Below are 26814 nucleotides of genomic sequence, written 5' to 3' on the forward strand. Positions count from 1 at the left end.
GAATGTGCTGAGCGCAGTGGCTCACACTTATAATCCCAGCACTTTTGGAAGCCAAGGCAAGAGGATCACTTGAGGCCAGGAGTTTGAGACCAGCTTGGGCAAAACAGCGAGACCCCTGTCTCTACTAAAAATAAAAAATAAAAAATAATTACCAGGCATGGTGGCATGTGGGTATAATCTCAGTAGAGATAACCCTGTCTCTACTAAAAAGGAAAAAAAAAAAAAAAAATAGCCAAGCATGGTGGCATGTGGGTATATAATCCCAGCTACTCAGGAGGTAAAGGCAGGAGGATAGCTTGAGCCCGAGTTCCAGGCTGCAGTGAGCTATGATCATGCTACTGTACCCCAGTCTGGGTGACAGAGTGAGACCCTGTCTCTAAGAAAAAGAAAAAAGCCTATGGCCATGGTGGGGGGTGGTAAAAGCCGAACGAACTGCTGTGCATTTCTGAGTAATGAAAAACTAAACCTCATTAACAGAAAAGAGAAATGATTGTTCCCCAAGAGGTTCTAGCCCAGACTCTCTCTGACTAAAGAGATTTAAAATCTTACAGCAAGTCTATGCACAACACCCCAGAAGGCCTTCTGTTGGAGTGGGGCTTCCAGAACTCACGCAAACGCCAGCCATTCATTTTCCGTTGTTAACTCGGGAAATGCTTTGCAGCCGCTCCACATCACATTAATCTCACCAGCATCTATGTTGAGGCACTTTGTGTCCAAACAGTTTTTCGCCAGGGCTTGGGCACAGCGGCGACCTGGCGCAGACCTGAAGTGGACCCGAGTTCCCAACACACACAGCCCAGGGCCTTTGTATACATCCTGGCACTGGCCACAAACAGTGTTTTGTCAGAAGCTTCCTGAGAAAGTTGCGTTCCATTCATCTTGGCTGAAAGGAACCGTAGATGACAAATACCTCCCTCATTTAATTACAGAAACAGTCAGCAAAGCCGTGGAAAAAGATTAAACCAGCAGAGAAAAGAGCAAGCCTCAATCATTTTCTCATCCCTTTGCATTTGGCCTGAGTTCCTTACCTAGGACTTAGCAACTGTGGCCCCCCTGGTTATACCTGCCTCCTGAAAAAATGGTTTATTTTTGCAGAGAAACTAAACTCGGATGCCCCAAAACAGGTAAAGAATGAATTGCATTTAGGCAAGAATTCGTCAATGGCTTGGAATTTCATAAAGATCCTGAAGCTGGGAGATGCATTTACATTTTTCATCTGGGTTTGTATCTGCAAATGGAAGTGAGGCACAATGGCAATTATCTGAATAAATCAGATTAAATAAAACACACACCCATGCAAGACCAACAGACTCCTTAATCATTTTCTTCGATGTTGGAGAAGCATATATTTTTGTGGTTGCAGAGAACCTTTGAAATCTTTGGTCCAATCCATCACTTTCAGAGACGAGAAAAACAGACATCTAAAAGGAGGAAATGACTTGCCCGTGTTCTGTCAGTTATAGAGACAGGGTTAAGCTCAAGTGTCCCGGCTCCCTAAAGAGGCCTTGTAGCTGCGTGAGCTCCCCACTCCTGTCTGCATTCAGATGCTGCTTGTTAAAGTGGCTCACGGTTCAATATGCAGGTTCAACGCTCATGAAACAACACAGCAGGCTAGAGGCCTCCAGCTGGAGAGAGATGCTCATGGCTGCCTTCCCATCCCATGCTGCTGGTTAAATGTGTCTCCTCCAAAACTTGCTGTGTTTGAGAGGCCCTGGCAGCTGTGGCATAAATTGTTCCCTCCCTGTTCTACTGGATGACCTTTCCGGGCCACAGTTTTTTCAGGTGTAAAATGGATGATAATTTCTACCTTGGATAGTCTGTCTGAAAGTTTTTGTTTGGTTTGGTTTGGTTTGGTTGAGACAAAGTCTTGCTCTGTCACCGAGGCTGGAGTGTGGAAGGCATGATCTCAGCTCACTGCAACCTCTGCTTCCTGGGTTTAAGCGATTGTTCTGCCTCAGCCTCCCAGGTAGCTGGGATTACAGGTGCCCACCACCATGCCTGGCTGACTTTTGTATTTTTAGTAGAGACAGGATTTCACCATGTTGGCCAGGCTGGTCACAAATTCCTGACCTCAAGTGATCTGTGCGCCTCAGCCTCCCAAAGTGCTGGGATTACAGGCATGAGCCACTGCCACCCAGCGCTGTCTGAAAGTATCAATCACCAAGTCAGACATGTGTTCATAAAAACTCTCCTTTGGATGGCTTATACTGTGGCTGGCCGATTGGGTGGTTGGTTCATTTCTCCATTCATTCATCCATCCACTGTTAAGCAAGCTTTGCTCTCAGACATGTTAGAGAATGGATTTTTTTGAGTGAGTGTAGGATGAGGAAATAAAAACAAAAGTCCTGTCCCCCAGGAAGATTGCAGAGGATCCCCCAGTGCGCAACTCTCCACAAACCCAGTATCTGTGAATTCTCTGGCAATCATAATCATAATCATAGGGAGTCCAGGGGACTTTATGCATCTGTAAAGCCCCAGAGTCCACAAAGTTTTTTACATCCTGCCATCACCCCTCCAAAGCAGGGAGGGCAGAGCTTACAGTCTTAGTTCTACAGATGCAGGAAGATCTAGTGGCCTAAGTTTGCACAGCTAGGAAAAGAAAGTGTTGAGGTCCAAACCCAAGGTCTCTGGAGTCCAGGGGTCTGAATCACACTCAGCTGCTGCCCGGCTTTGCCAGGATGTCTCTGGGATTCAGGTTGAGGGGCATTTCTGAGGGGCTGTGGTGGTGAGGATGGAGGCAATATGACTTAGCAATACTGGTTCCACTCCATTTCTAAGTTGCATGATCTTAGACAAATTGCTTTGTTCTTTTTTTATTGTGATAAAATACACGTAATAAAACTCGCCACATTAACCATTTTAAAGTGGGTTTAAGTGAGTCATTGTCATTGAGTACATTTACAATGTTGTTCAACCATCACCACTATTTAGAGCTGAAATATTTTCATGCTTTCTTGGGCATGAAAGCTTTTGTGCTTTCACCCCAGTTTGCTTTGTTGGGCAAGTTTTTTAACCTTTAAGTCTCAGTTTTCGTATCCATAAGCTTTCTAACGACACCTGCCATAGGGTTGCTGTGAGGATTAGGTGGGATAACTGGGAAGCCTTGGCATAAATAAAAGGTGATGGGTGGGGGGCAGTTATACTAAATTTGTATACTGAGAACTAGGTTATAGGATTTGTACAGGACTGTCTTGACTCTCTAGGATGAAGGACAAAGCTGCTTCACCTTGCCCATATCCTGGCTTCAAGGCAACCACTCAGTGCTTAATTCTTTGTGAATTTGGTCCTTGACACCAAGATTCTGGAGGATCTTGCCACTCCTCTGGCCAGGTGGCCATGGATAGTGCAGGGGAGTCATCAGGCCCTGTGGCCTGGTCATAGGTTGAGTAGTACCTGGATGCCATCATTATCGAAAGCACTCAGGTCAGTTCCTGGGGTGGGAGTAAAAGAACGAGATGCTATTTAAGGATCTTCTATGGGCCAGGATGTGCTCAAGGATTCCCTGGGCAACTGCTCAAGACAAAGAGAATACTGGTGATCCAGGTTTAGCCTGGCTACAGATTGGGGCAAGCAGAGGGGTGGGCAAAAACCCCACTCAGTGCCAGAGCTGGCCAGTATGGGATGAGCTGGGCAGTCTCATACACCAGCCCCCAGGGGCATGGCAGCACCATCACATTAGAGAGCAGTTTGATGGTACCAATCACGAACCTCAAAAACCTTCACACCACCTTGTGGTTTAAATGCCATCTGAACAATGCGAAAGAGGGTGGCAGGCCCTGCCACATATTTGGTTAATTCAGACTAAATTTATTCGCGATTTTTCTAATACTTTTACTAAACTAACCTAAACTTTATCTTTGCAATATTTGAGAACATATGGTTTACTAAATAAATAAATGGCATAAACCAAAAATGAAAAAAAAAAAAACAACAACAAGGGTATTTGGCTACCCAATAAAACATTTGGTACCCAATAAAACATTTTTTTAGCTTTCCTTTGAAACTATAAAAACATGGAAAAGAAGCCAGGCACAGTGACTCATGCCTGTAATCCCAGCACTTTGGGAGGCCAAGACAGGCGGATCACCTGAGGTCAGGAGTTCAAGACCAGCCTGTCCAACATGGTAACACCCCATCTCTACTAAAAATAATAATAATAAAAAAATTAGCTGGGCATGGTGGCGGGTGCCTGTAATCCCTGCTTGGGAGACTGAGGCAGGAGAATCGCTTGAACAATCGGGCGGTGGAGGTTGCAGTGACCAAAGATCGCGCCACTGCATTCCAGCCTGGGTGACAGAGCAAGACTCCATCTCAGAGAAAACCAACCAACCAACCAAACAAGAAAACATGAAAAAGAAAACACACACATACACACACTCTCAGGGAACCAAGAGACCCCACTACTCATTGATATTCTAGATGTTTAGAAGCTTCATTAATTACAAAGTAGATGGCTCTAGATTGAGAAAATCCTAAGCTTTGCTTCCTGGCATTGCAAACCTTGCCTTATAAAATAACAATTGTGTTGAAAATTAACAGGTAGACCTTTTCCTCTTTCCCCTACAATCTGAGTTAGACTCAGGACTCATATCAATTAGAAAATTGGACAGCTATTGCCTCTACCTCACAGTTGCTGATCTCTGAGACAACCAAAGTGCTTTTTTCTCTTTATTCTCATCTGTCTTTCGCTAAATTCAGACAGAGCTATACATTCCTATGGGGAAAAAACCTGGATAAGCAGAGGAGGGGAGCACGCTAGATGTGAATTTCATTCTGGGAAGCAGGGACTTCCCATGTGAAATTGTCTAGGCAGGAAAGAAAAACCCTAGCAGCAGTGCAGGAAGGGAATTTAATGTGCTGTGTTGATCTAGAGTAGTAGAAAATTGGGCACTCAGGGTAAAAGATGATGTCACTTATTTAATGTAGACCAGCCTAAGGTGAAAGCCTACTAGACACCAAAAGCTATGCTTAAATACTTATTCTCCAGCCTTCTGAGAAGTATATGCAATTAAAATGTAAATAGAAAACAGGGCCAAGTGCCGTCCACATGTGTGTGGCTCTTGATAAGCCAAGTCTGAAAACACTTACCTTGATTTTGAGGATGAATACATTTAAAACGCCTTTGAAAAAGTACTTCAAAAATAATGAAAAAAAGCACAGTACTCAGAAGAAGTGGAGGAAGAGTCCATCTCTGAAAATGATCTATTGTAGGATAAAGAAGAAAACTTTAGAAAGATGTGTAGCCTCCTCAATCATATGCAGTAAAACAGGCTCCATGAAATAGACAACCTGCAATTGGAGGATGGGGTAGAAAGGGAGATGATCATGAAAAATTCATAGGAAACTAAAAATGTCAATAACACAGTACACATATGTTAAAGACAATAAGGCTTAAAACTGAGGCTGTTGAAAAGCAAATCAAGCAACTCACAGAACAAAGAACCCAAATAGCTAACATGTCTATGTATCGCCACTCAGCCACATTACAGGCAAAGCACTGCAAAATCAAATAATAATGAAGTACCACTTTATCTCTGAAAGACTAACAAAAATTAGGAAGTCAGATAATATCAAATATTGACCAGGATGTGAAGATATGAGAATACTTATGTCCTACAGCTAGGACTGTGGATGATACAGCCATTTTACCAGAAAATAGTGAAAGCTAATATGCACTTACCCTGTAATAAAATAGAGTAAAATAAGATGCTCTTCTAGATTGAAGAGGACAAAGACTAAGAGATGCAATTATGAAAGAAAATAGGACAGATATAGATTTGAAGAATGAAAAGACAACATATAGATAATCCTGTGTCCCAGAGGAGAGGCAAAAATATATAGGAATATAAATATAATAAACATACTATATGTGCTGTATTTATTATGTATAATATATACAATAAGTGTAGTATATATAGTAAATATGCTAAATATATTAAAATATAAAATATATACACAATATAATATAGCATAGTCATTTTATATATACTTTTTTTACTGAGTTGGAAATACTTGAATGTATAGATTGTATACAGGTCATGTATAGGACTCTCTTTGTCACAAATAAAATCAAGAGTGCAATTTTTTTGAATTCCAGGAATAAGGGGAAAAAAAAAAATCTTTCAGGCCTCCAGGCAGAGGAAACTGGGTACCTACAAATGAACGACAATCAGTGACAATCAAGCCAGCCCCAAATTTCTCCTCTGCATCACTTTGCAGTTTCAAAGCGGAGAAATGATAGCCCAAGAATTGCATGCCCAGGCGAATTCTGCCATGTGTCAGTGCAACACAGGGCCATCCTCAGTAAGTTGTCAACCCTTTATCCTTCTCAAGGTACCTATTAAAAGGTACTCCGGCAGGCTGAGACCTGAGGCAAGATTAATTCACATAGCCAGAATAGAGAAGAGTAGATACAAAGTTGAAAAACAGCAGGAACAAAAGGAAACAAAAAAGGAAAGCATTAAAAAAAAAAGAGATGGGCAACGAGATGATAAATGCAAGGCCAAGTATTTTTTTTTTCACTTGTCTTTTTGTTTTAATTAATTTATTTTTTAATTTTCTTTTTTTATTATACTTTAAGTTCTAGGGTACATGTGCACAACATGCAGGTTTGTTACATACATATACATGTGCCATATTGGTGTGCTGCACCCATTAACTCATCATTTACATTAGGTATATCTCCTAATGCTATCCCTCCCCCCTCCCCCCTCCCCACAATAGGACCCAACGTGTGATGCTCCCCTTCCTGTGTCCAAGTGATCTCATTGTTTAATTCCCACCTATGAGTGAGAACATGCGGTATTTGGTTTTCTGTTCTTGTGATAGTTTGCTGAGAATGATGGTTTACAGCTGCATACATGTCCCTACAAAGGACATGAACTCATCTTTTTTTATGGTTGCATAGTATTCCATGGTGTATATGTGCCACCTTTTCTTAATCCAGTCTGTCACTGATGGACATTTGGGTTGATTCCAAGTCTTTGCTATTGTGAATAGTGCCGCAATAAACATGCGTGTGCAGTGTCTTTATAGCAGCATGACTTATAATCCTTTGGGTATATCCCCAGTAATGGGATGGCTGGGTCAAATGGTATTTCTAGTTCTAGATCCTTGAGGAATAGCCACACTGTTTTCCACAATGGTTGAACTAGTTTACAGTCCCACCAACAGTGTAAAAGTGTTCATATTTCTCCACATCCTCTCCGGCACCAGTTGTTTCCTGATTTTTTAATGATTGCCATTCTAACTGGTGTGAGATGGTATCTCATTGTGGTTTTGATTTGCATTTCTCTGATGGCCAGTGATGATGAGCATTTTTTCATGTGTCTGTTGGCTGTATGAATGTCTTCTTTTGAGAAGTATCTATTCATATCCTTTGCCCACTTTTTGATGGAGTTGTTTGTTTTTTTCTTGTAAATTTGATTGAGTTCTTTATAGGTTCTGGATATTAGCCCTTTGTCAGATGAGTGGATTGCAAAAATTTTCTCCCATTCTGTAGGTTGCCTGTTCACTCTGATGGTAGTTTCTTTTGCTGTGCAGAAGCTCTTTAGTTTAATTAGATCCCATTTGTCAATTTTGGCTTTTGTTGCCATTGCTTTTAGTGTTGTAGACATGCAGTCCTTGCCCATGCCTATGTTCTGGATGGTATTACCTAGGTTTTCTTCTAGGGTTTTTATGGTTTTAGGTCTAACATTTAAGTCTCTAATCCATCTTGAATTAATTTTCATATAAGGAGTAAGGAAAGGATCCAGTTTCAGCTTTCTACTTATGGCTAGCCAATTTTCCCAGCACCATTTATTAAATAGGGAATCCTTTCCCCATTTCTTGTTTTTCTCAGGTTTATCAAAGATCAGATGGCGGTGGATGTGTGGTATTATTTCTGAGGCCTCTGTTCTGTTCCATTGGTCTATATCTCTGTTTTGGTACCAGTACCATGCTGTTTTGGTTACTGTAGCCTTGTAGTATAGTTTGAAGTCAGGTAGCGTGATGCCTCCAGCTTTGTTCTTTTGGCTTAGGATTATCTTGGCAATGCAGGCTCTTTTTTGGTTCCATATGAACTTTAAAGTAGTTTTTTCCAATTCTGTGAAGAAAGTCATTGGTAGTTTGATGGGAATGGCATTGAATCTATAAATTACCTTGGGCAGTATGGCCATTTTCACAAAATTGATTCTTCCTATCCATGAGCATGGTATGTTCTTCCATTTGTTTGTGTCCTCTTTTATTTCACTGAGCAGTGGTTTGTAGTTCTCCTTGAAGAGGTCCTTTACATCCCTTGTAAGTTGGATTCCTAGGTATTTTATTCTCTTTGACGCTATTGTGAATGGGAGTTCATTCATGATTTGGCTCTCTGTTTGTCTGTTACTGGTGTATAAGAATGCTTGTGATTTTTGCACATCGATTTTGTATCCTGAGACTTTGCTGAAGTTGCTTATCAGCTTAAGGAGGTTTTGGGCTGAGACAATGGGGTTTTCTAAATATACAATCATGTCATCTACAAACAGGGACAATTTGACTTTTTCTTTTCCTAACTGAATACACTTGATTTATTTCTCTTGCCTGATTGCCCTAGCCAGAACTCCAACACTATGTTGAATAGGAGTGGTGAGAGAGGGCATCCCTGTCTTGTGCCAGTTTTCAAGGGGAATGCTTCCAGTTTTTGCCCATTCAGTATGATATTGGCTGTGGGTTTGTCATAAATAGCTCTTATTATTTTGAGATATGTTCCATCAATGCCGAATTTATTGAGAGTTTTTAACATGAAGGGCTGTTGAATTTTGTCAAAGGCCTTTTCTGCATCTATGGAGATAATCATGTGGTTTTTGTCTTTGGTTCTGTTTATATGCTGGATTATGTTTATTGATTTGCATATGTTGAACCAGCCTTGCATCCCAGGGATGAAGCCCACTTGATCATGGTGGATAAGCTTTTTGATGTGCTGCTGGATTCAGTTTGCCAGTATTTTATTGAGGATTTTTGCATTGATGTTCATCAAGGATATTGGTCTAAAATTCTCTTTTTTGGTTGTATCTATGTCAGGCTTTGATATCAGGATGATGTTGGCCTCATAAAATGAGTTAGGGAGGATTCTCTCTTTTTCTATTGATTGGAATAGTTTCAGAAGGAATGGTACCAACTTCTCCTTGTACCTCTGGTAGAATTTGGCTGTGAATCCATCTGGTCCTGGACTTTTTTTGGTTGGTAGGCTATTAATTATTGCCTCAATTTCAGAGCCTGCTATTGGTCTATTCAGGAATTCAGCTTCTTCCTGGTTTAGTGTTGGAAGACTGTAAGTGTCCAGGAAATTATCCATTTCTTCTAGATTTTCTAGTTTATTTGCGTAGAGGTGTTTATAGTATTCTCTGATGGTAGTTTTTATTTCTTTGGGGTCGGTGGTGATATCCCCTTTATCATTTTTTATTGCATCTATTTGATTCTTCTCTCTTTTCTTCTTTATTAGTCTTGCTAGCGGTCTGTCAATTTTGTTGATCTTTTCAAAAAACCAACTCCTGGATTCGTTGATTTTTTGGAGGGTTTTTTGTGTCTCTATCTCCTTCAGTTCTGCTCTGATCTTAGTTATTTCTTGCCTTCTGCTAGCTTTTGAATGTGTTTGCTCTTGCTTCTCTAGTTCTTTTAATTGTGATGTTAGGGTGTCAATTTTAGATCTTTCCTGCTTTCTCTTGTGGGCATTTAGTGCTATAAATTTCCCTCTACACACTGCTTTAAATGTGTCCCAGAGATTCTGATATGTTTTATCTCTGTTCTCATTGGTTTCAAAGAACATATTTATTTCTGCCTTTATTTCATTATGTACCCAGTAGTCATTCAGGAGCAGGTTGTTCAGTTTTCATGTAGTTGAGCGGTTTTAATTGAGTTTCTTAGTCTTGAGTTCTAGTTTGATTGCACTGTGGTCTGAGAGACAATTTGTTATAATTTCTGTTCTTGTACATTTGCTGAGGAGTGCTTTACTTCCAACTATGTGGTCAGTTTTGGAATAAGTGCAATGTGGTGCTGAGAAGAATGTATATTCTGTTGATTTGGGGTGGAGAGTTCTGTAGATGTCTATTAGGTCCGCTTGGTGCAGAGTTGAGTTCAATTCCTGGATATCCTTGTTAACTTTCTGTCTCATTGATCTGTCTCATGTTGATAGTGGGGTGTTAAAGTCTCCCATTATTATTGTGTGGGAGTCTAAGTCTCCTTGTAAGTCTCTAAGGACTTGCTTTATGAATCTGGGTGCTCCTGTATTGGGTGCATATATATTTAGGATAGTTAGCTCTTCCTGTTGAATTGATCCCTTTACCATTATGTAATGGCCTTCTTTGTCTCTTTTGATCTTTGATGGTTTAAAGTATGTTTTATCAGAGACTAGGATTGCAACCCCTGCTTTTTTTTGTTCTCCATTTGCTTGGTAGATCTTCCTCCATCCCTTAATTTTGAGCCTATGTGTGTCTCTGCATGTGAGATGGGTCTCCTGAATACAGCAAACTGATGGGTCCTGACTTTTTATCCAATTTGCCAGTCTGTGTCTTTTAATTGGAGCATTTAGTCCATTTACATTTAAGGTTAATATTGTTATGTGTGAACTTGATCCTGTCATTATGATATTAGCTGGTTATTTTGCTCGCTAGTTGATACAGTTTCTTCCTAGCATCAATGGACTTTACATTTTGACATGTTTTTGCAATGGCTGGTACCTGTTGTTCCTTTCTATGTTTAGTGCTTCCTTCAGGATCTCTTGTAGGGCAGGCCTGGTAACAAAATCTCTAAGCATTTGCTTCTCTGTAAAGGATTTTATTTCTCCTTCACTTATGAAACTTAGTTTGGCTGGATATGAAATTCTGGGTTGAAAATTCTTTTCTTTAAGAATGTTGAATATTGGCCCCCACTCTCTTCTGGCTTGTAGAGTTTCTGCCGAGAGATCTGCTGCTAGTCTGATGGGCTTCCCTTTGTGTGTAACCCGGCCTTTCTCTCTGGCTGCCCTTAACATTTTTTCCTTCATTTCAACTTTGGTGAATCTGACAATTATGTGTCTTGGAGTTGCTCTTCTTGAGGAGTATCTTTGTGGTGTTCTCTGTATTTCCTGAATTTGAATGTTGGCCTGCCTTACCAGGTTGGGGAAATTCTCCTGGATGATATCCTGCAGAGTGTTTTCCAACTTGGTTCCATTCTCTCCATCACTTTCAGGCACACCAATCAGATATAGATTTGGTCTTTTCACATAATCCCATACTTCTTGGAGGCTTTGTTCATTTCTTTTTACTCTTTTTTCTCCACACTTCTCTTCTCACCTCATTTCATTCATTTGATCTTCAATTGCTGATAATCTTTCTTCCAGTTGATCGAGTTGGTTACTGAAGCTTGTGCATTTGTCACGTATTTCTCATGTTATGGTTTTCATCTCTATCAGTTCTTTTAAGGTCTTCTCTGCATTGATTATTCTAGTTATCCATTCTTCCATTCTTTTTTCAAGGTTTTTGGTTTCTTTGCGCTGGTTACATAGTTCCTCCTTTAGCTCTAAGAAGTTTGATTGACCGAAGCCTTCTTCTCTCAACTCATCAAAGTCATTCTCCGTCCAGCTTTGTTCCGTTGCTGCCGATGAGCTGCGTTCCTTTGGAGGGGGAGATGCGCTCTGATTTTTTGAATTTCCAGCTTTTCTGCCCTGCTTTTTCCCCATCTTTGTGGTTTTATCTGCCTTTGGTCTTTGATGATAGTGACGTACTGATGGGGTTTTGGTGTGGGTGTCCTTTCTGTTTGTTAGTTTTCCTTCTAACAGTCAGGACCCTTAGCTGTAGGTCTGTTGGAGTTTGCTTGAGGTCCACTCCAGACCCTGTTTGCCTGGGTATCAGCAGCGGAGGCTGCAGAAGATAGAATATTGCTGAACAGTGAGTGTTGCGTCTGATTCTCGCTCTGAAAGCTTCGTCTCAGGGGTGTACCCCGCCGTGTGAGGTGTGAGGTGTCAGTCTGCACCTAGTGGGGGATGTCTCCCAGTTAGGCTACTCAGGGGTCAGGGACCCACTTGAGCAGGCAGTCTGTCTGTTCTCAGATCTCAACCTCCGTGCTGGGAGATCCACTACTCTCTTCAAAGCTATCAGACAGGGGCATTTACCTCTGCCGAGGTTTCTACTGCTTTTTGTTTAGCTATGCCTTGTCCCCAGAGGAAGAGTCTACAGAGGCAAGCCGGCCTCCTTGAGCTGTGGTGGGCTCCACCCAATTCAAGCTTCCTGGTGGCTTTGTTTACCCACTTAAGCCTCAGCAATGGCGGGCGCCCCTCCCTGAGCCTGGCTGCTGCCTTGCAGTTAAATCTCAGACTGCTGTGCTAGCAATGAGGGAGGCTCCGTGGGCATGGGACCCCCCTGGGCCAGGTGTGGGATATAATCTCCTGGTGTGCTGTTTGCTAAGACCCTTGGTAAAGCGCAGTATTAGGGTGGGAGTTACCCGATTTTCCAGGTGCTGTGTGTCTCAGTTTCCCCTGGCTAGGAAAAGGGATTCCCTTCCCCCTTGTGCTTCCCAGGTGAAGCGATGCCTTGCCCTGCTTCAGCTCTGCCTGGTTGGGCTGCACCAGCTGACCAGCACCAATTGTCCTGGCACTCCCCAGTGAGATGAAACCCGGTACCTCAGTTGAAAATGCAGAAATCACCCGTCTTCTGTGTCACTCACGCTGGGAGCTGGAGGCTGGAGCTGTTCCTATATGGCCATCTTGGGCGTGTCCCCCCAAGGCCAAGTATTTACTACAGCAGTAAACATACATATTTTAAAATCTGTCCGTATGTTCTTTTCAAGATGTGTATTTAAAAATGATCTTAATAGAATACGAATAAAAGGAGGTTAAAAAAGTGACAGGCAAATGCAAGCAAAATTACAGTAAGGGTTGCCATATTAATAACAAGCGAGATACAGTATCAAACAAAAAGCAATAAAATGACAAAGAGGTTTATTTTACCTTGATAAATATTTCAATCTTCACTCGCTCAATGAATATCTATTAAGTGCCTGTTATTTGCACTAGGCAAAAGTATACGTTGCTGAAAAATGAAGATATAATTGTGATGAACATTTATGCTCAAAACAAGAAAAAAGGAACACATATAAAGCAAAAACAGTTGAAATACATGAAGAAATTGTCAGAGACAATAGAGAAAAATTTAACAAACTTCTCAGCCTTTGATAGATGAAGTAAACAAAAATACAAAGCATATGATAATATAATTAGTTTGGTTATATCTATTATGCATAAGTAGTCTAATAAAGAATTCTATAGCTTATGACTAGAGATTTCATCTTTTTTCCAGCCACCATGGAACTTGTACAGAAGTTGATTGTATAATAGGCCACAAAGAAAATCTCAATAAATTCCAAAAGCAGACACTGCACTTGCCAAATTCTCAAAATAATGCAATAAAACTAGAAATTATAACAAAACTATAAATTAAATTTTAAAATACTCTCCGAATAAATCCTTGGCTAGGAATTAACTTAGAGCCTCAATCACAATCTGTTCGTTATGCGAAACAAGGCAGGAGAGCTCAGAAAGCTTGGTCTCCAAGTTAGGGCCCTAATGCTCACAGCCCTGGTGGTGCCAGATGCTGGGTGACTGAGATAGGGGAAGAAGGCCTGGGGAGCATGTAGGAGGCAGGTAGGTAGTCATCCATGGGAGCAAGTGTACTAGTGTTATGGTCCTATAGACCCGGGTTCAAGTCCTGCTTCCACCTCTTATTAGCTATAGTGGAATTTTGAGATCTCATTTTGGGGCTGCAGTCTGCTTATTCAAAACCAGGGGTGTTGAACTGCATCTGTGGCCCTCAATCCTCACTGAGCATCATAATCACCTGGAAAATTTTTAAATAATACTGATGCTTGGGCTAGATGCCCAGAGATTCTGATTCAGTTAGTTTGGAGTGGGACCAAGTCATCAGTATTCTTTAAAACCTCCCCAGATAACTCCAGTGTGCTGAGAACCCCAGAGCTAGATGATTTCTCAGATGTCTGTTAGTTCTGAAGTCCAGCAGTACTACTGGGCACCTGCAGTTTTTGCCCATGGAAGAAAGTTTCAGGAGACCAAAGCCAGAGGAACAGTGACGCAAAGCAATCTAATCAAAGTGTGCATTATCTCAAATGGTGCAGAAAATGTCAGCGCCAGTTAATATTTTGCACCCAACATGATTTAGACCCGGGGCACATATTGTACTCCAAGCCTATCGTAAACACAATGGGCCATTTATTCACTGAACAGTAACCACGGTAATTACCCACAGGGAAAACATATGAGGTTGTTCAAGCAACAATTAATTGTGGACCTGGAACTAATGGGACAATAACGGTAAAGTAGCAACCAGAGTGTGATTCAGAAATCACATCAGAAAACCAATATTTTCCAAATTGTATTAGATAAGCATTTTGGGGGATGTGATGGTATGTATGATGTCCCTGTCCTGAAATAGTTGCTCCCAGGTTTTTCTAATACCTCCTTCCCCTACTTGTGAGCATAGGAGGCTTGCAGTGTTGTTTTAATCTCGTGAGAAGAATCACAGACCGTAGGTTTGAGGGGACTGTAGAGAGCTTCTATTTCCCGCACTCACTATGGGACCTCAATGTCACCTGAAGGCAGGTGCGCAGACCTTGATTTGGTTGGAATGATCTTCTTTGTTAGTCTGATGGAAGCCACTGATTCTTTTTTTCAGAAAAATGTGCATGTCTGTCTGCACATACATGGCCATGCAAATGCTTTCCTACAGTTTTTAGGAGATTCACAGACACTTTGAAGCCCTTCTGTTCTCACTAGGTCGTGGTCCAGTCTCTGCTTGCACACCTCCAGACACAGGGATCTCACTACTTCTGAGGGCAGGTTTTCCATGGCCAGACAACTCTAATGTGAGTGTTCCTCAGTGTGTCCAGTTGAAATTTCTCTCTCTCATTAGTCCTCTTCTACCCAGAATCTTTGAACATTGACAAAAGTCATTCTACCCTTGACCTTTACCGGTCTTGGGGTGTCTCTATCTTTGTTGGATCTTAGAAGTTGGTTTCTACAGGGGCTCTGTAGCTTCAGGTAATGGCTGAATTACTGTTGTGTGGTCAGCTCCAATAGAGAGCAGATCCAGCAAGTCTAGATAGTGGCTGTCTACCCTCTAAACCAGACATGGAAGGGGACAAATCTCTACTGCACCCCACAAACTTTTGTAAGGGGAAAGTGGTTCTAGGGTGACAGAAGAAGCAATAAAGCAACTTCAGCTGGAGGCTGAAGGTACCAGATGTCGTTTCCCCGGATGCTGAAATTGGACCCTAGGATGTATCAAATCCAGAGCTCCTGCTGGGATAAGCAAGGGTTCGGGGAGATGGCTGGTGGCAGCAAAGACTGAGCTTGCTTCATCCATGCTCTCTCTGGGTCAAAGGTTTGAATGAAACCTTTTTTAAAAGAAGAGAAGGAGGGAGGGAGGGAGGAAGGAAGGACAGACAGACTAGAAGAAACCATGGAGAAATTATTTTATAATCTCAGAGTAAGAGAGGCCTTTCTTAAATATGACACAAAACCTGAAGTCATAAAGGAAAAAAACTGATAAATTCATCCTCATAAAAAAAAAAACATGTCTACATGGAAATGGCACTATAAACAACATCAAGAAACAAAGTACAAACTGGGAGAAAAATTAGCAACTTATAAAGGGTTAATTTTCTTAATATAAAAGATCATTTCTATAAACTGATAAGGAAGACTAAAAGTCAAATTAGAAAACAAGCAAAAAATGTAAACTGTTTCCAGAAAGGAACTACCATTACTTTTACACATAGGAAGAAGCTGGGTGCGATGGCACGCCTGTAGTCATAGCGACTCAGGAGACTGAGGCCAGAGGCTTGAGCCCAGGGGTTCAAAACCAGACTAGGCAACATAGACCCCTTCTCTAAAAAGATTTTTAAATTAGCTAGGCATAGAGGCATACCCCTATAGTCCTAGCTACTCCGGAGACTGAGGCAGGTGGGGATCGCTGGAACCCAGGAGTTCCAGGCTGCAGTGAGCTATGATAGCACCACTGTACTCCAGTCTGGGCAACAGAATGGACCCTGTCTCTAAATAATAAATAAAATTTTAAAAAGTAGAAGAAATACTCAACCTCATTCACACTAAGAAAAATGCAAATTAGAACTATAACAAGATACCATCTTTTCACCATCATACTGCAAAGATCAAAAACTATGATAACTACCTTCTGTGGCTCAGGCTAAGGGAAGGAACAGAGATCAGAGGAAGTGTTATGGAAGAGGTGACATTTAGGTTGGGCCTTCAGGGACAGACAATTAAAATCCAATTTAACAACTTAACTGGCACTTAAAAGAAAAAGAAGAAATAATAAAGAGATCGATGGACAGCTTTGACTACCAAGTGTAAATTAAAATACACACACATAAAATGTAAAGGCAAACACAAACTGAGATATTTGCAACAACTATAATAGCCTGAGTTTAAATGCTATACATATAAAATATCTTCATTAAATTCAATCAGAAAAGCATTAGAATACCACTCAAAAAATAAACAAAGGACATGAAAAAGTAATTGCTAAAATAGGATATGCTACTAGTTAATAACCATAGGAAAAAGTTCAGCATTATCTATAATCATGAATGCGATGATTCAGGGTTTTATTTGGTGATAAATCATTATAAAATTAGAATAACATTTTTTACTCCCTCTGTTGGCAAAGATATGGTGAGATTGGCCCTCTAATCATTCTTGGCTAGTAAATTTGCAAACTGATAAAATATTTTTTGGAAATAAGTATAAATCTTTAAAGACTCATATTCTTTATCTGGGAAATTTTACATCACAGATTCTATCTTACGGAAACATCCCAAAATATAGAACAAAAAATGCTATGTACAAAGATGCCTGTAGAATAATATGATGATAATGACAAATTAGAAATAATAGAAATAACCCCAAATTAGAAACGATTCAGTAAATTATGGTATATTCATATGCTGGAATATTGTGCAGCTATTATAATGTTTGCAAAGAGTTTTTAAGGATACTGTTAAATGGGGAAAAACAGTTCAATTGTGCATGTAGAATGATTTCAGGATCTTTTTTAAAAATCCAATCACTGTGCATAGAAAAAGGACTGGGAAGGAATAGACGATAACATGAATGATGGTTCTTTAGGGAAGGGTAGATCATTGGCTATTTTTTCCCTTCTTTCTTCTTATTTTGCATTTTTAAACCTTCCCTTCCATTATGGTATGTTACTCTTACAATAAAAAAGTTTTAAAAATATCTGTCCCCATGTGTTTATGCTCCAAGTTGAAACTAACAGTCTCTATTCCAGTAGGAAAGACGCTGGGTCACAGCTGCGAGGCTCATCAGTAAGAAGTAGTGTCTCTTTTGTGTCTTTCAGCTTTCTTTTGCTGCAACCACGCCTGTTCTAGCCGATAAGAAAAAATACCCTTATTTCTTTCGGACCGTCCCATCAGACAACGCGGTGAATCCAGCCATTCTGAAGTTGCTCAAGCACTACCAGTGGAAGCGCGTGGGCACGCTGACGCAAGACGTTCAGAGGTTCTCTGAGGTACGCTCGGCTCGTGTGGACACGGCCTCCCTTACTGCTTGCTGCTGTCATCTAGCAAGAGGCAATGTGGCTTAGTCAGGGATGGGTACTGTCACAGGGCTTTTAAGCAAGTGTTGGTTAGTGCGATCAAAGCTGTTTCACCGTTGACAAAATAGAGCTGGTAGCTGAGGAATTTCACTGTGCATGGGACTGGTGGAAACCATCATCAGGAGTGGACCTTCCCTGTCATTCTTTTTCTTGGCTACATCGTGTGGCTTATTCCCTCAGTGCCCCTGTGGGCTCGTCATTGTTATTGATGCTGTCATGACCATCTAAGATCACAGAGTTCCACCAGGGGGTGTTCACCTGTGAGGAGAGTTTGGGGGAAGGGCTGGCTTGGACCGAAGATGCCAATGTCTTCTTGGATGGGGTAGAGTTTTGTTTGTTCTAAATGACTTACAAACACACCTTAATACATGGTAGGTGATTTCTTTGTTTTGTGTATGTGTTTTGTGGTGGAAAAAAAAAGCCAAAATAGAGGTAGGAAAAATGTAAACGTGTTGCTTTGCCCCAAGCCACCTAAATCATGCTTTCTCTCTGAAAGTTAACTCCGGCTTTCACTTTGGGGTTCATCTGCCTAGAACTTTTTCAATGTATTTGTTTTAAAGCCAAATGACTTCATACCATGTATATTCTTTTTTCACTTTACAGCAGATCTTAGAAGCCTTGATTAACCTCATGGTTTAAAGGGACCTGGTGTTCTGGCAGATGGGTATATCGTAACTTACTGAGCCAGCCCCTCTGAACGTTGACCACTTTTCAATGGCACAGCCATACTCTCATGCCTAGGTGTGCGTCTCGGCAGTAGACTTCTAGAAGTGGAATTGCTGGGCCATTTAAAATTTTGAGAGGGACGGACCTCCAAAAAGGCAGTTCTAATTTCTAGTCCCACCAACAGCATTTGAAAATTCCCATTTTCACATATCCTTACTAACAGTGGATATTAGCAAATATTTGAAACATTAGCCTCACTCAGATGAGTACAAAATGACCTGTCTCTTTTCCCATTTGCTTTGTGCCTCCCACTTTCCTTTCTGTTCCCATGCGTGCTTTTGATACTTGGAGCCTCCAAAAACACAAGACAAACCAAGTGTTCTTAGCAGCCCAAGAGAAATAAACTTTAGCTGTGCGGAGAATTTCCATGTGTGAGTCAGGGGTCTAGACAGACCTCAGCGGGAGCGGTGGGGGGAGACACACAGCCTCTTACCAGCCTGGCAATGGGGAAAGGCCAGGCAGGGTGGCAAGAAAGTTGGGAGCAGAGCAGGGCTGGTAATCAGCAAACCTGGTTTCCACTCCAGCTCTGCACTTACCTTCTGAGGTTCTTGCCCCCTGTCTCTTTCATGGGAAAGAGAGACCACTTCATACATTGGCTGTGTGACCTGGGGAAAGTTACCTCACTTCTCTGAGCTTCGATTCCTCCCCTGTAAAATGGGGACAATAACCTCTTGCATGCCTCCCTGCAGGGCTTCTGCCAAAATCCAATGAGTAATGGATTTGAAAGAGCTTTGTAAACTGTAAAGTTCATACACAGAGAGGGTTGTTTTTGGAGGTGCTTGAAAAGTGGAAGTGTTGGGCCCCACTGTCTGTGGGTATCCAAACAAGGCAAGCTTTTCCCAGGCAAGACTGCTCCTCACCTTCCCACCTCTCTGTTTCTCAGCCCCTAGGAGGAGGCACAAAGGGAACTTGACCTCCAGCGGGAGTGACTCATTGCCAAACGCTAAAGAGGCTTTTGCTGAAAGGCCGCCTTCATAGAGAAGCGAGAAATGTTCTAAAATGAGAGTGAAACAGGTGGATGGTGGAGGATAGGAAGGACTCATCCCATGGCCCCATTAACAATGGACTTTGCCAGGATTTGGAGAAATCTGCTTTTTTCTTTTTCTTTTTTTCTTTCTTTCTTTCTTTCTTTTTTTTTTTTTTTTGAGACAAAGTGTCGCTCTGTCGCCAGGCTGGAGTGCACTGGCGTGATCTCGGCTCACTGCAACTTCCACCTCCTGGGTTTAAGTGATTCTCCTACCTCAGCCTCCTGAGTAGCTGGGACTACAGGCACGTGCCACCACACTCAGCTAATTTGTGTATTTTTAGTAGAGACGGGGTTTCACCATATTGGCTAGGATGGTCTAGATCTCTTGACCTCTTGAACTGCCCACCTCGGCCTCCCAAAGTGCTGGGATTACAGGCATGAGCCACCGCGCCCGGCCAGACCTGATTTTTTCTAATAGCATGTTTGGCTGTCAGAGTCTGAAGGACCCTTAGAGACATATCTGCTACCCTCTTCATTTTGTAGAAGGAGAAACTAAGGCCCAGAGAGGGAAGGGGACAAAGTTCAAGGTGTCAAGGCACCTCTGAAGTCATGAAAGATTGTTCACAGAAAAGTCAGGACTAGATTTTGGGGTCCTGAACCCCTCAGTTCAGACTTCCCATTGCTCCTTCTTTTCTTCTCTAGCTTCCCAGAATTGCATGGGAACTACCTGCCGGCAGCCTCAAGAGGTTTGAAATTCCCACCAGACTGGGTCTAAAGAGGGTAAATTGTGGGCCTTGACATTGGTTGGGTGCCGTATAGATTCCCAAAAACTCTCACAGACAGCCCCCCTGTAAGGAGGAGTGATGGTTCCCATTTTACAGATGGGGAAACTGAGGTTTGCAGAGGGTGGGAGGCCTCTTGCCCCAGGGCACATGCTGGTAAAGAGCCCAGGCAGGGCTGGAAGCTGTACCATCAGGCTGTTGTGTGTCCTCGCTACATGGTCCTCACTGGGTAATCTCAGGTCTTGACTGTTGGGTAGCACATCTTTCCCCTTGCACAGCCGTGTCGGGGCCCTCAGCCAGGGATTCAGGGCATCTCAGTGGGAAACCTCTCTTCCCGAGGACAGGATGCTGCTTGCTGGTATTGCTGGCAAGGACCCCTCTTGATTTAAATCTCTCAGCCCAGCTGACTCCTCTCTGTGCCCAAGGGCTTTGGCATCCCTCTCTCAATGTCTGGGCTGCATCGCTGGAGTGCAGGCCCTGGAAACTTGCCAGGGGCTAACAGCTTTTCATGAGTGCAGAGGAAACTGGATTCCTTTTATGAAACTGGTCGATCAGCAGCGTCAAGCACTTCTGTTCCGGACTGGTGCACTGGAAGGAATGTCAAGTGAAAGCAATCCTGAAGTCGGAGGGGGTGGTGGAGGGGCTTTACTCCCACGGAGCTTATTATTGTGGCATTGGGACGGTGGAGGGGATAGAGGGCTGAGGGCCATCCTACCTAGGGACCAGCTGCTCCTGTGAGAACCCCCAGCCCCTCAGATTCAAGGTAAATGCATGGTAACCCAGAGGCTGCTCAGGACTTGGGTCCGAGGTACTGATCTCTAGGCCCACTTTGGCCAAGCATGGCTGTGTGACCCCAGGCAATTCACTTTCCCATGCTGATCCTAGGATGTATCAGATCTAGAGCTGCTGCTGGGACCAGGTTTCCATGGAGAGAATTGGTGGCTGGAAAGTTTCAACTTGCTCTGCCATGCTCCCTCTGGATGAAAGATGTAAATGAAATGAAAGAAGAAGGGCTTGGTACCAGATGGACTGATCTCTGAGTCCAGATTTGCTAAGTGATGACTGTGAGATCCTAGTCCTCGTAGAGATCCAGTTTTCCCTTGTGTAAAATGGGACTATTTATCCTACCTCGTAGGTACTGAAGATGAGATGGTTACGTGAGAAAACAGAAATGGAAGATCTGTGCATAGTAGGTGCTCACTAAATAGCCATTTGCTTCTCTAGGGATTCATGGGGCAAACTGGGAATGCCTGTCCATTCACTCAAAAAATCAGTGTGGCCTCCTATGTGCCATGGTCTGTGATAGGCCCTGTGCTGTGGAGGACCAGAGATCAATGACACTGGCTGGGGGTGAGTGGTGAGACTTCCTACATTGAGTTCTCAACTCTGGCTCCTTGCTAGAATCACCAGGGAAATTTTGTTTTTAATACAAAATAAAATGTGCATTTTTGGATTTTCTTCCGTTTCCTTTTCTTCATTTTTAATACCCTTACTGAGATATAATTTACATATCATACAGTTCATCTGTTGTTAATATACAATTCAATTATTTTTTATAAATTTTTTATGTTGGCCAGGTGTGGTGGCTCATGCCTATAATTCCATCAGTTTGGGAAGCCACAGCGGGAGGATTGCTTGAGCCCAGGAGTTCAAGACCAGCCTGGACAACATGACAAAACCCTGTCTCTACAAAAAGAATACAAAAAATTAGCTGGGCATGAGGGTGCACACCTATAGTTCCAGCTACCTGAGAGGCTTGAGCCCAGGAGTTCAAGGCTGCAGTGAGCTATGATTGCACTACTGCACACTTTTTGGGAGACAGTGAGACCCTGTCTCAAAAAAAAAAAGAAGTATGTATTTGTGCAACCATCGCCACAATCCAGTTTTAGAACACTTCATCACTCTAAAAACTCCCATGTGCCCATTTGTAGTCAGTTCAACCCCCCAGCCCCAGGAATAGTTTTACCTTTTCTGGAAATTTCCTATAAATGGGATTAAAGAACACGCAGTCTTCTGCGTCTGGCTTCTTTCACTTAGTGCAGTGTTTGAGGCCCATCATGCTGTGGCATGTGGCAGTGGTTTCTTTCCACTGCTGAGTGGTAATCCCCTGTACATCTGGGGAGCCTTGAAAATCCTGATGCCCAGGTCATCCCCAGAGCAATCACACTGAATGACCCTGGCATTGGAGCCTGTCCAAGCTCTCCAGGTGGCTTCAGTGTGCCGCCAGCGTTGAGAACCCCTGTTCTGCATAATTGGCTGGGAGTCAGGAGCTCAGGATGGAAGTGACGCCCTCTGGTGGTGGGAGACCTTGAGCTCAAAGTAGCCCCAATCTACCTGGTGGCCTTCGTCTACTTGGTGGCCCTCAGCAGGCCTGGGGACAGAGGAGCAGGATGGAGAAGGTGGAAGGAGGCCTTGATCCAGCACTGGGGCCCCGCCAGATGGAAGACAACAGTGGGGGTGTGAAGAGTTGGGGTGGTCCACGAAGTCTGGGTTGGAGAGGGATAGGCAGGCCAGTAACCCGTGTGCACATTGAGGGGCTGCAGTAAGGAGCTGGAGTGTTGGGGGGCTGTGGACAGAGCCAGAAGAGGAGCATAAGTACTGAGAGGCCAGGCCCTGGTGATGTGTGAAGACCCCTTGTGGCATGGAGGTGCCGGTCACTGGAATTCAGGGCAAGGAGCTGAGAGGCCATTGTGCTGAGTGCCATTACATGGGCACTGCAGGCCCAGGAGGGAGATAGAGCTTGGGGTGGAGAGGAAGACAGTGGGCAGGGGATGCCTAGGAAGACAGCAGAGGGAGGCAGGGGCATTTGGGTCTCTCTCCCTTTTCAAGTCTTATGATCTACCCAGCCATCCTCACCAAGTTATTCTTTGGGCTCTCAATTCTGTGTTGCAGTTAACCAACTAAGTGCTTAAGTGCCCATAAGCCAATCACTTGCCATCTCTGGGTCTCAGATTCCCCTTCTGTAAGCTAAGAGAATTGGGCCAGTTGACCTCTAAGATCCCTCTTAGCTCAAAGAATTTTGGATTCTAGGATGTGAGCTTATGGAGACCTGGCCTTTGACCCTGATCCTGCCACTCCCAGTGACATGGCCATGAGAATTACTTAGCCTCTTTGTGCCTCTGTTTTGTTTAAGAGACTACTTTTAGAGGATTTTAGATTCATAGCAAAACTGAGAGGAAGGTACAGAGATTTCCCATACGCTCCCTGCCCCCACATAGGCACAGCTTCCTCATTGTCACCATCCCTGTCAGAGTGGCCCATTTGTTACAACTGATGAATCTCCATTGACACGGCATCATCACCCAGACTCTAGAGTTTACATTAGGGTTCACTCTTGGTGGGGTATGTTGAATGGTTTTGGACAAATGCATAATGACATGTATTCATCATTATAGTATCAGAGTATTTTCACAGCCCTAAAAGTCCTCTGTCTTTTTACTGATTCCCCATAGTTTTGCCTTTTCCATAATGTTGTTTAATTGGAATCATACAGAATGTAGCCTTTTCAGATTGGCTTATTTCCCTTCTTTAATATGCATTTAACTTTCCTCCATGTCTTTTCATTGCTTGATAGCTTGTTCAGTTTTAGTGCTGAATTAACACAGCTGTCCCTTAGGAACCATGGGGGATTGATTGGTTCCAGGACCCCCGTGGGTACCAAAATCTGAGGATGCTCAAGTCCCTGATATAAAATGGTGTAGTGTTTGTATGTAACCTATGCACATCCTCCCATATTCTTTAAATTATCTCTAGATTACCTTTAATATCTAATACAGTATAAATGCTAGGTAAATAGTTGTTACACTGCATTGGGTTTTTTTGCATGTTATTTTTTTTGGTTGCTCTGTTGTTATTTATTTATTTATTTATTTATTTATTTATTTATTTATTTTTAAAATATCCTCCATCCTGACTGAGTGTGGTGGCTCATGCCTGTAATCCCAGCACTCTGGGAGGCTGAGGTGGGCAGATCACCTGAGGTCAGGAGTTCAAAACCAGCCTGGCCAACATGGTGAAACTCCGTCTCTACTAAAAATACAAAAAAAAAAAAAAAAATTAGCTGGGCATGGTAGCGGGTGCCTGTAATCTCCGCTACTTGGGAGGCTGAGGCAGGAGAATCACTTGAACCTGAGAGGTGGAGGTAGCAGTGAGCTGAGATGGCACCACTGTCCTCCAGCCTGGCAACAGAGTGAGACTCTGTCCCCTCCCTGCCACAACCCCCTTGCCCCCCACCGAAAAAAAAAAAAAAATCCTCGCTCCATGGTTGGTTGAATCCATGGATGAAGAGCCTGTGGTTACCAAAGGTCAGCAGTATCCATTGTCAGGATGTACCACAGTTTATCCATTCACCTACTGAACGATATCTTGGTGACTTCTAAGTTTTTGCAATTATTAATAAAGCTGCTCTAAACATCCATGCGCAGGATTTTGTGTGGACATCAGATTTCAGCTTCTTTGGGTAAATACCAAGGAGTTCCATTGCTGGATCATCTGGTAAGGGTATGTTTCATGTTGTAAGAAAACGCCAAACTGTCTTCCAAAGTGGCTGTACCATTTTGCATTCCCACTAGCAATGAATGAGAGTTTCTGTCACTCCCCATCCTCTCCAGTATTTGGTATCGTCAGTGTTCTGGAGTTTGACCATTCTAATAGATATGCAGTGGTATCTTGTTGTTTTAATTTGCATTACCCTCATGTCATATGATGTGGAGCATCTTTTCATAGGCTTCTTTGCCATCTTTTTTTCATCTTGAGCATAAGGATAATAATAGCACCTACCTCTTAGGGTTTTTGGGAGGATTCAATGTGTTAGGATACTTAAAGTCCGAAGAAAAGTGCCTGGCTCATCCTTAACGCCATGCAAGGGGCAGCTGTTGTTTTTATTATCATCCAGAATCAGGTTCCTTAGCCCGTGACTGGCCCCCATTCAGGAGCCCCACTGCATGGCTGAGTTTCTGTGCCTGCCATGAGCATGGCTGCCTTTCCCTTTTCTCCCTCCAAGCTCCAAGACTCCCCACCTAGTCACTGGTCCTCAGTGATCTCAAGGCTTCTGAGGCTGACCTTTCCGTGCTGATGACCTCTCTCAAGTGGCAGACCCCACTGAGGTGAGGCCCTTAATCTGCCCAAGACCAAAAGGTTACCAGCTGCAGAGTTTCCTCTTCAAAGCACCTGCCCTTTCAGGCCCTCCAGGGCCCTGCCTAGCCCTTTGAAACCTTCCCCCCTTGCTAAGTTGCCATCTGCCCCACCAAAAGGGCCTCAGGTCAACTCCTCTAAAGTTACTACTTACTCTTCCAGAGTAGTTGCCTGGGAGACACTTCTGCAGGGAATCACAGGGAGATCCTGGGCTTGCATCTGATCTAGAAGCCACTCTTGTTAGAATCATCATCCTCTCCTGCTGCTCTGAGCAGGAACAAGCTCCTTAGCATGGCTAGAGACCCTTTATGGTCTCCCTGAGGCCTCCTCCTCTGTCTCACCTGCAGTCCCTTCTTCCTTTGCCCCTTTGGTCCAGCCACACCTCCATGCTGGCTTCTCTCTTGGCAGGAACATCCTGCCCTCCATCTGGCTCAACCTCCCCAGCTGGCTCCAGGTATGCCGTCTCTGTGCTCTTCCTCCTCAGTTTTCTCCCCATACCAGTTCTTTGCATGATGCAGCACAAGACACCATTTGCTTCCTCATCTCTCACCCACTGTTACTGGACTGGAGATGAGATGAGATGATGGATGAGAGCCACAGCGGATGCCTGTGTCCCCTCACCCTGCATGCTCCCTGGTACAGGTGTGTTCAGTGAGGATTTCGGTACATGATTCCTGATCCATTAGCCAGATTCTTAGGGACAAATGCAGTTCTTTCCCTCCTGTTGTTCTGAGTCCACCTGTTCCTGGGATGGTGAGATGAAGGTGTAAGGGGTGCAGAGAAACTCCAGCCCCAGCATCCAGGCTTGTGATGAGTCCATTCCCTCTCTTGACTGCCTCCTGCCTGAGTCACCTGGGCCATCGGAATAGCAGCAGGGAATGATGGATGATTCTAACAAGGGTGACCCGTAGGTTAGATGCAAGCCCAGGGTCTCCCTGTCCTCCCCTGCAGGAGTGTCTCCCGGGATACTGCTCTGGAAGAGTAAGCAGTAACTCTAAAGGAGTTGACCTGAGGCCCCTTTGGTGGGACAGGTGGCAACTTGGCAAGAGGGTATGGTCACAATGGGCCAGGCAGTTCTGGAGAGCCAGCAAGTCTGACTCCTGCAGAATTCTACGCAGGTCCTGCCATCATTTCTCAACTTGAAGTCTTTTTTGGATGTGACATTGTTTGTTGGTGGAAATTCTTCTAGAGATCTCAATGGAAAGTTCTGGACCAGCCACTGGCATCAACAGTCCCCAGGAACCTGCCACGTGGTTGCTTATAGGGGATGTCGGTGTTGGGCTTTGGGAATGCACACATGGTAGTTTGTGTCTAAGTTAATTTTCCTGACTTTGTCATCCTGGGAGAATTTTTTCCTGAGTTGTTAATGCTTCAGAATACTCTCTTTTCAGGATTGGGCAATACTGACTTCTACACTAGTGGTTCTCAAAGTGTGGTCCCTGGACCAGCATCATCAGCAGGACCACCTGGGCTCTGTCCCAGCCCAGTGAATCAGACACTGTGGGATGGGCTCAGCTTTATGATTTTGATGCAGCTAGAGTTTGAGAACCACTGCACTGAAGGA

At 43.3% G+C, this 26814-nt stretch overlaps 1 protein-coding gene across 1 annotated transcript in view; it reads left to right on the plus strand.

Moving 5' to 3' along the window:
* Positions 1 to 26814, plus strand: part of GABBR2 (gamma-aminobutyric acid type B receptor subunit 2) — a 426464-nt gene that overhangs the window by 157036 nt on the left and 242614 nt on the right. The window contains exon 3 of the mRNA XM_025360393.1: positions 17385 to 17555. Within this exon, the coding sequence (XP_025216178.1) occupies positions 17385 to 17555 (171 nt within the window). The remainder of the gene's footprint in view (positions 1 to 17384; positions 17556 to 26814) is intronic.

This window comes from Theropithecus gelada, chromosome 15 (assembly GCF_003255815.1).
Source record: "Theropithecus gelada isolate Dixy chromosome 15, Tgel_1.0, whole genome shotgun sequence".
Classification (NCBI taxonomy): domain Eukaryota; kingdom Metazoa; phylum Chordata; class Mammalia; order Primates; family Cercopithecidae; genus Theropithecus; species Theropithecus gelada.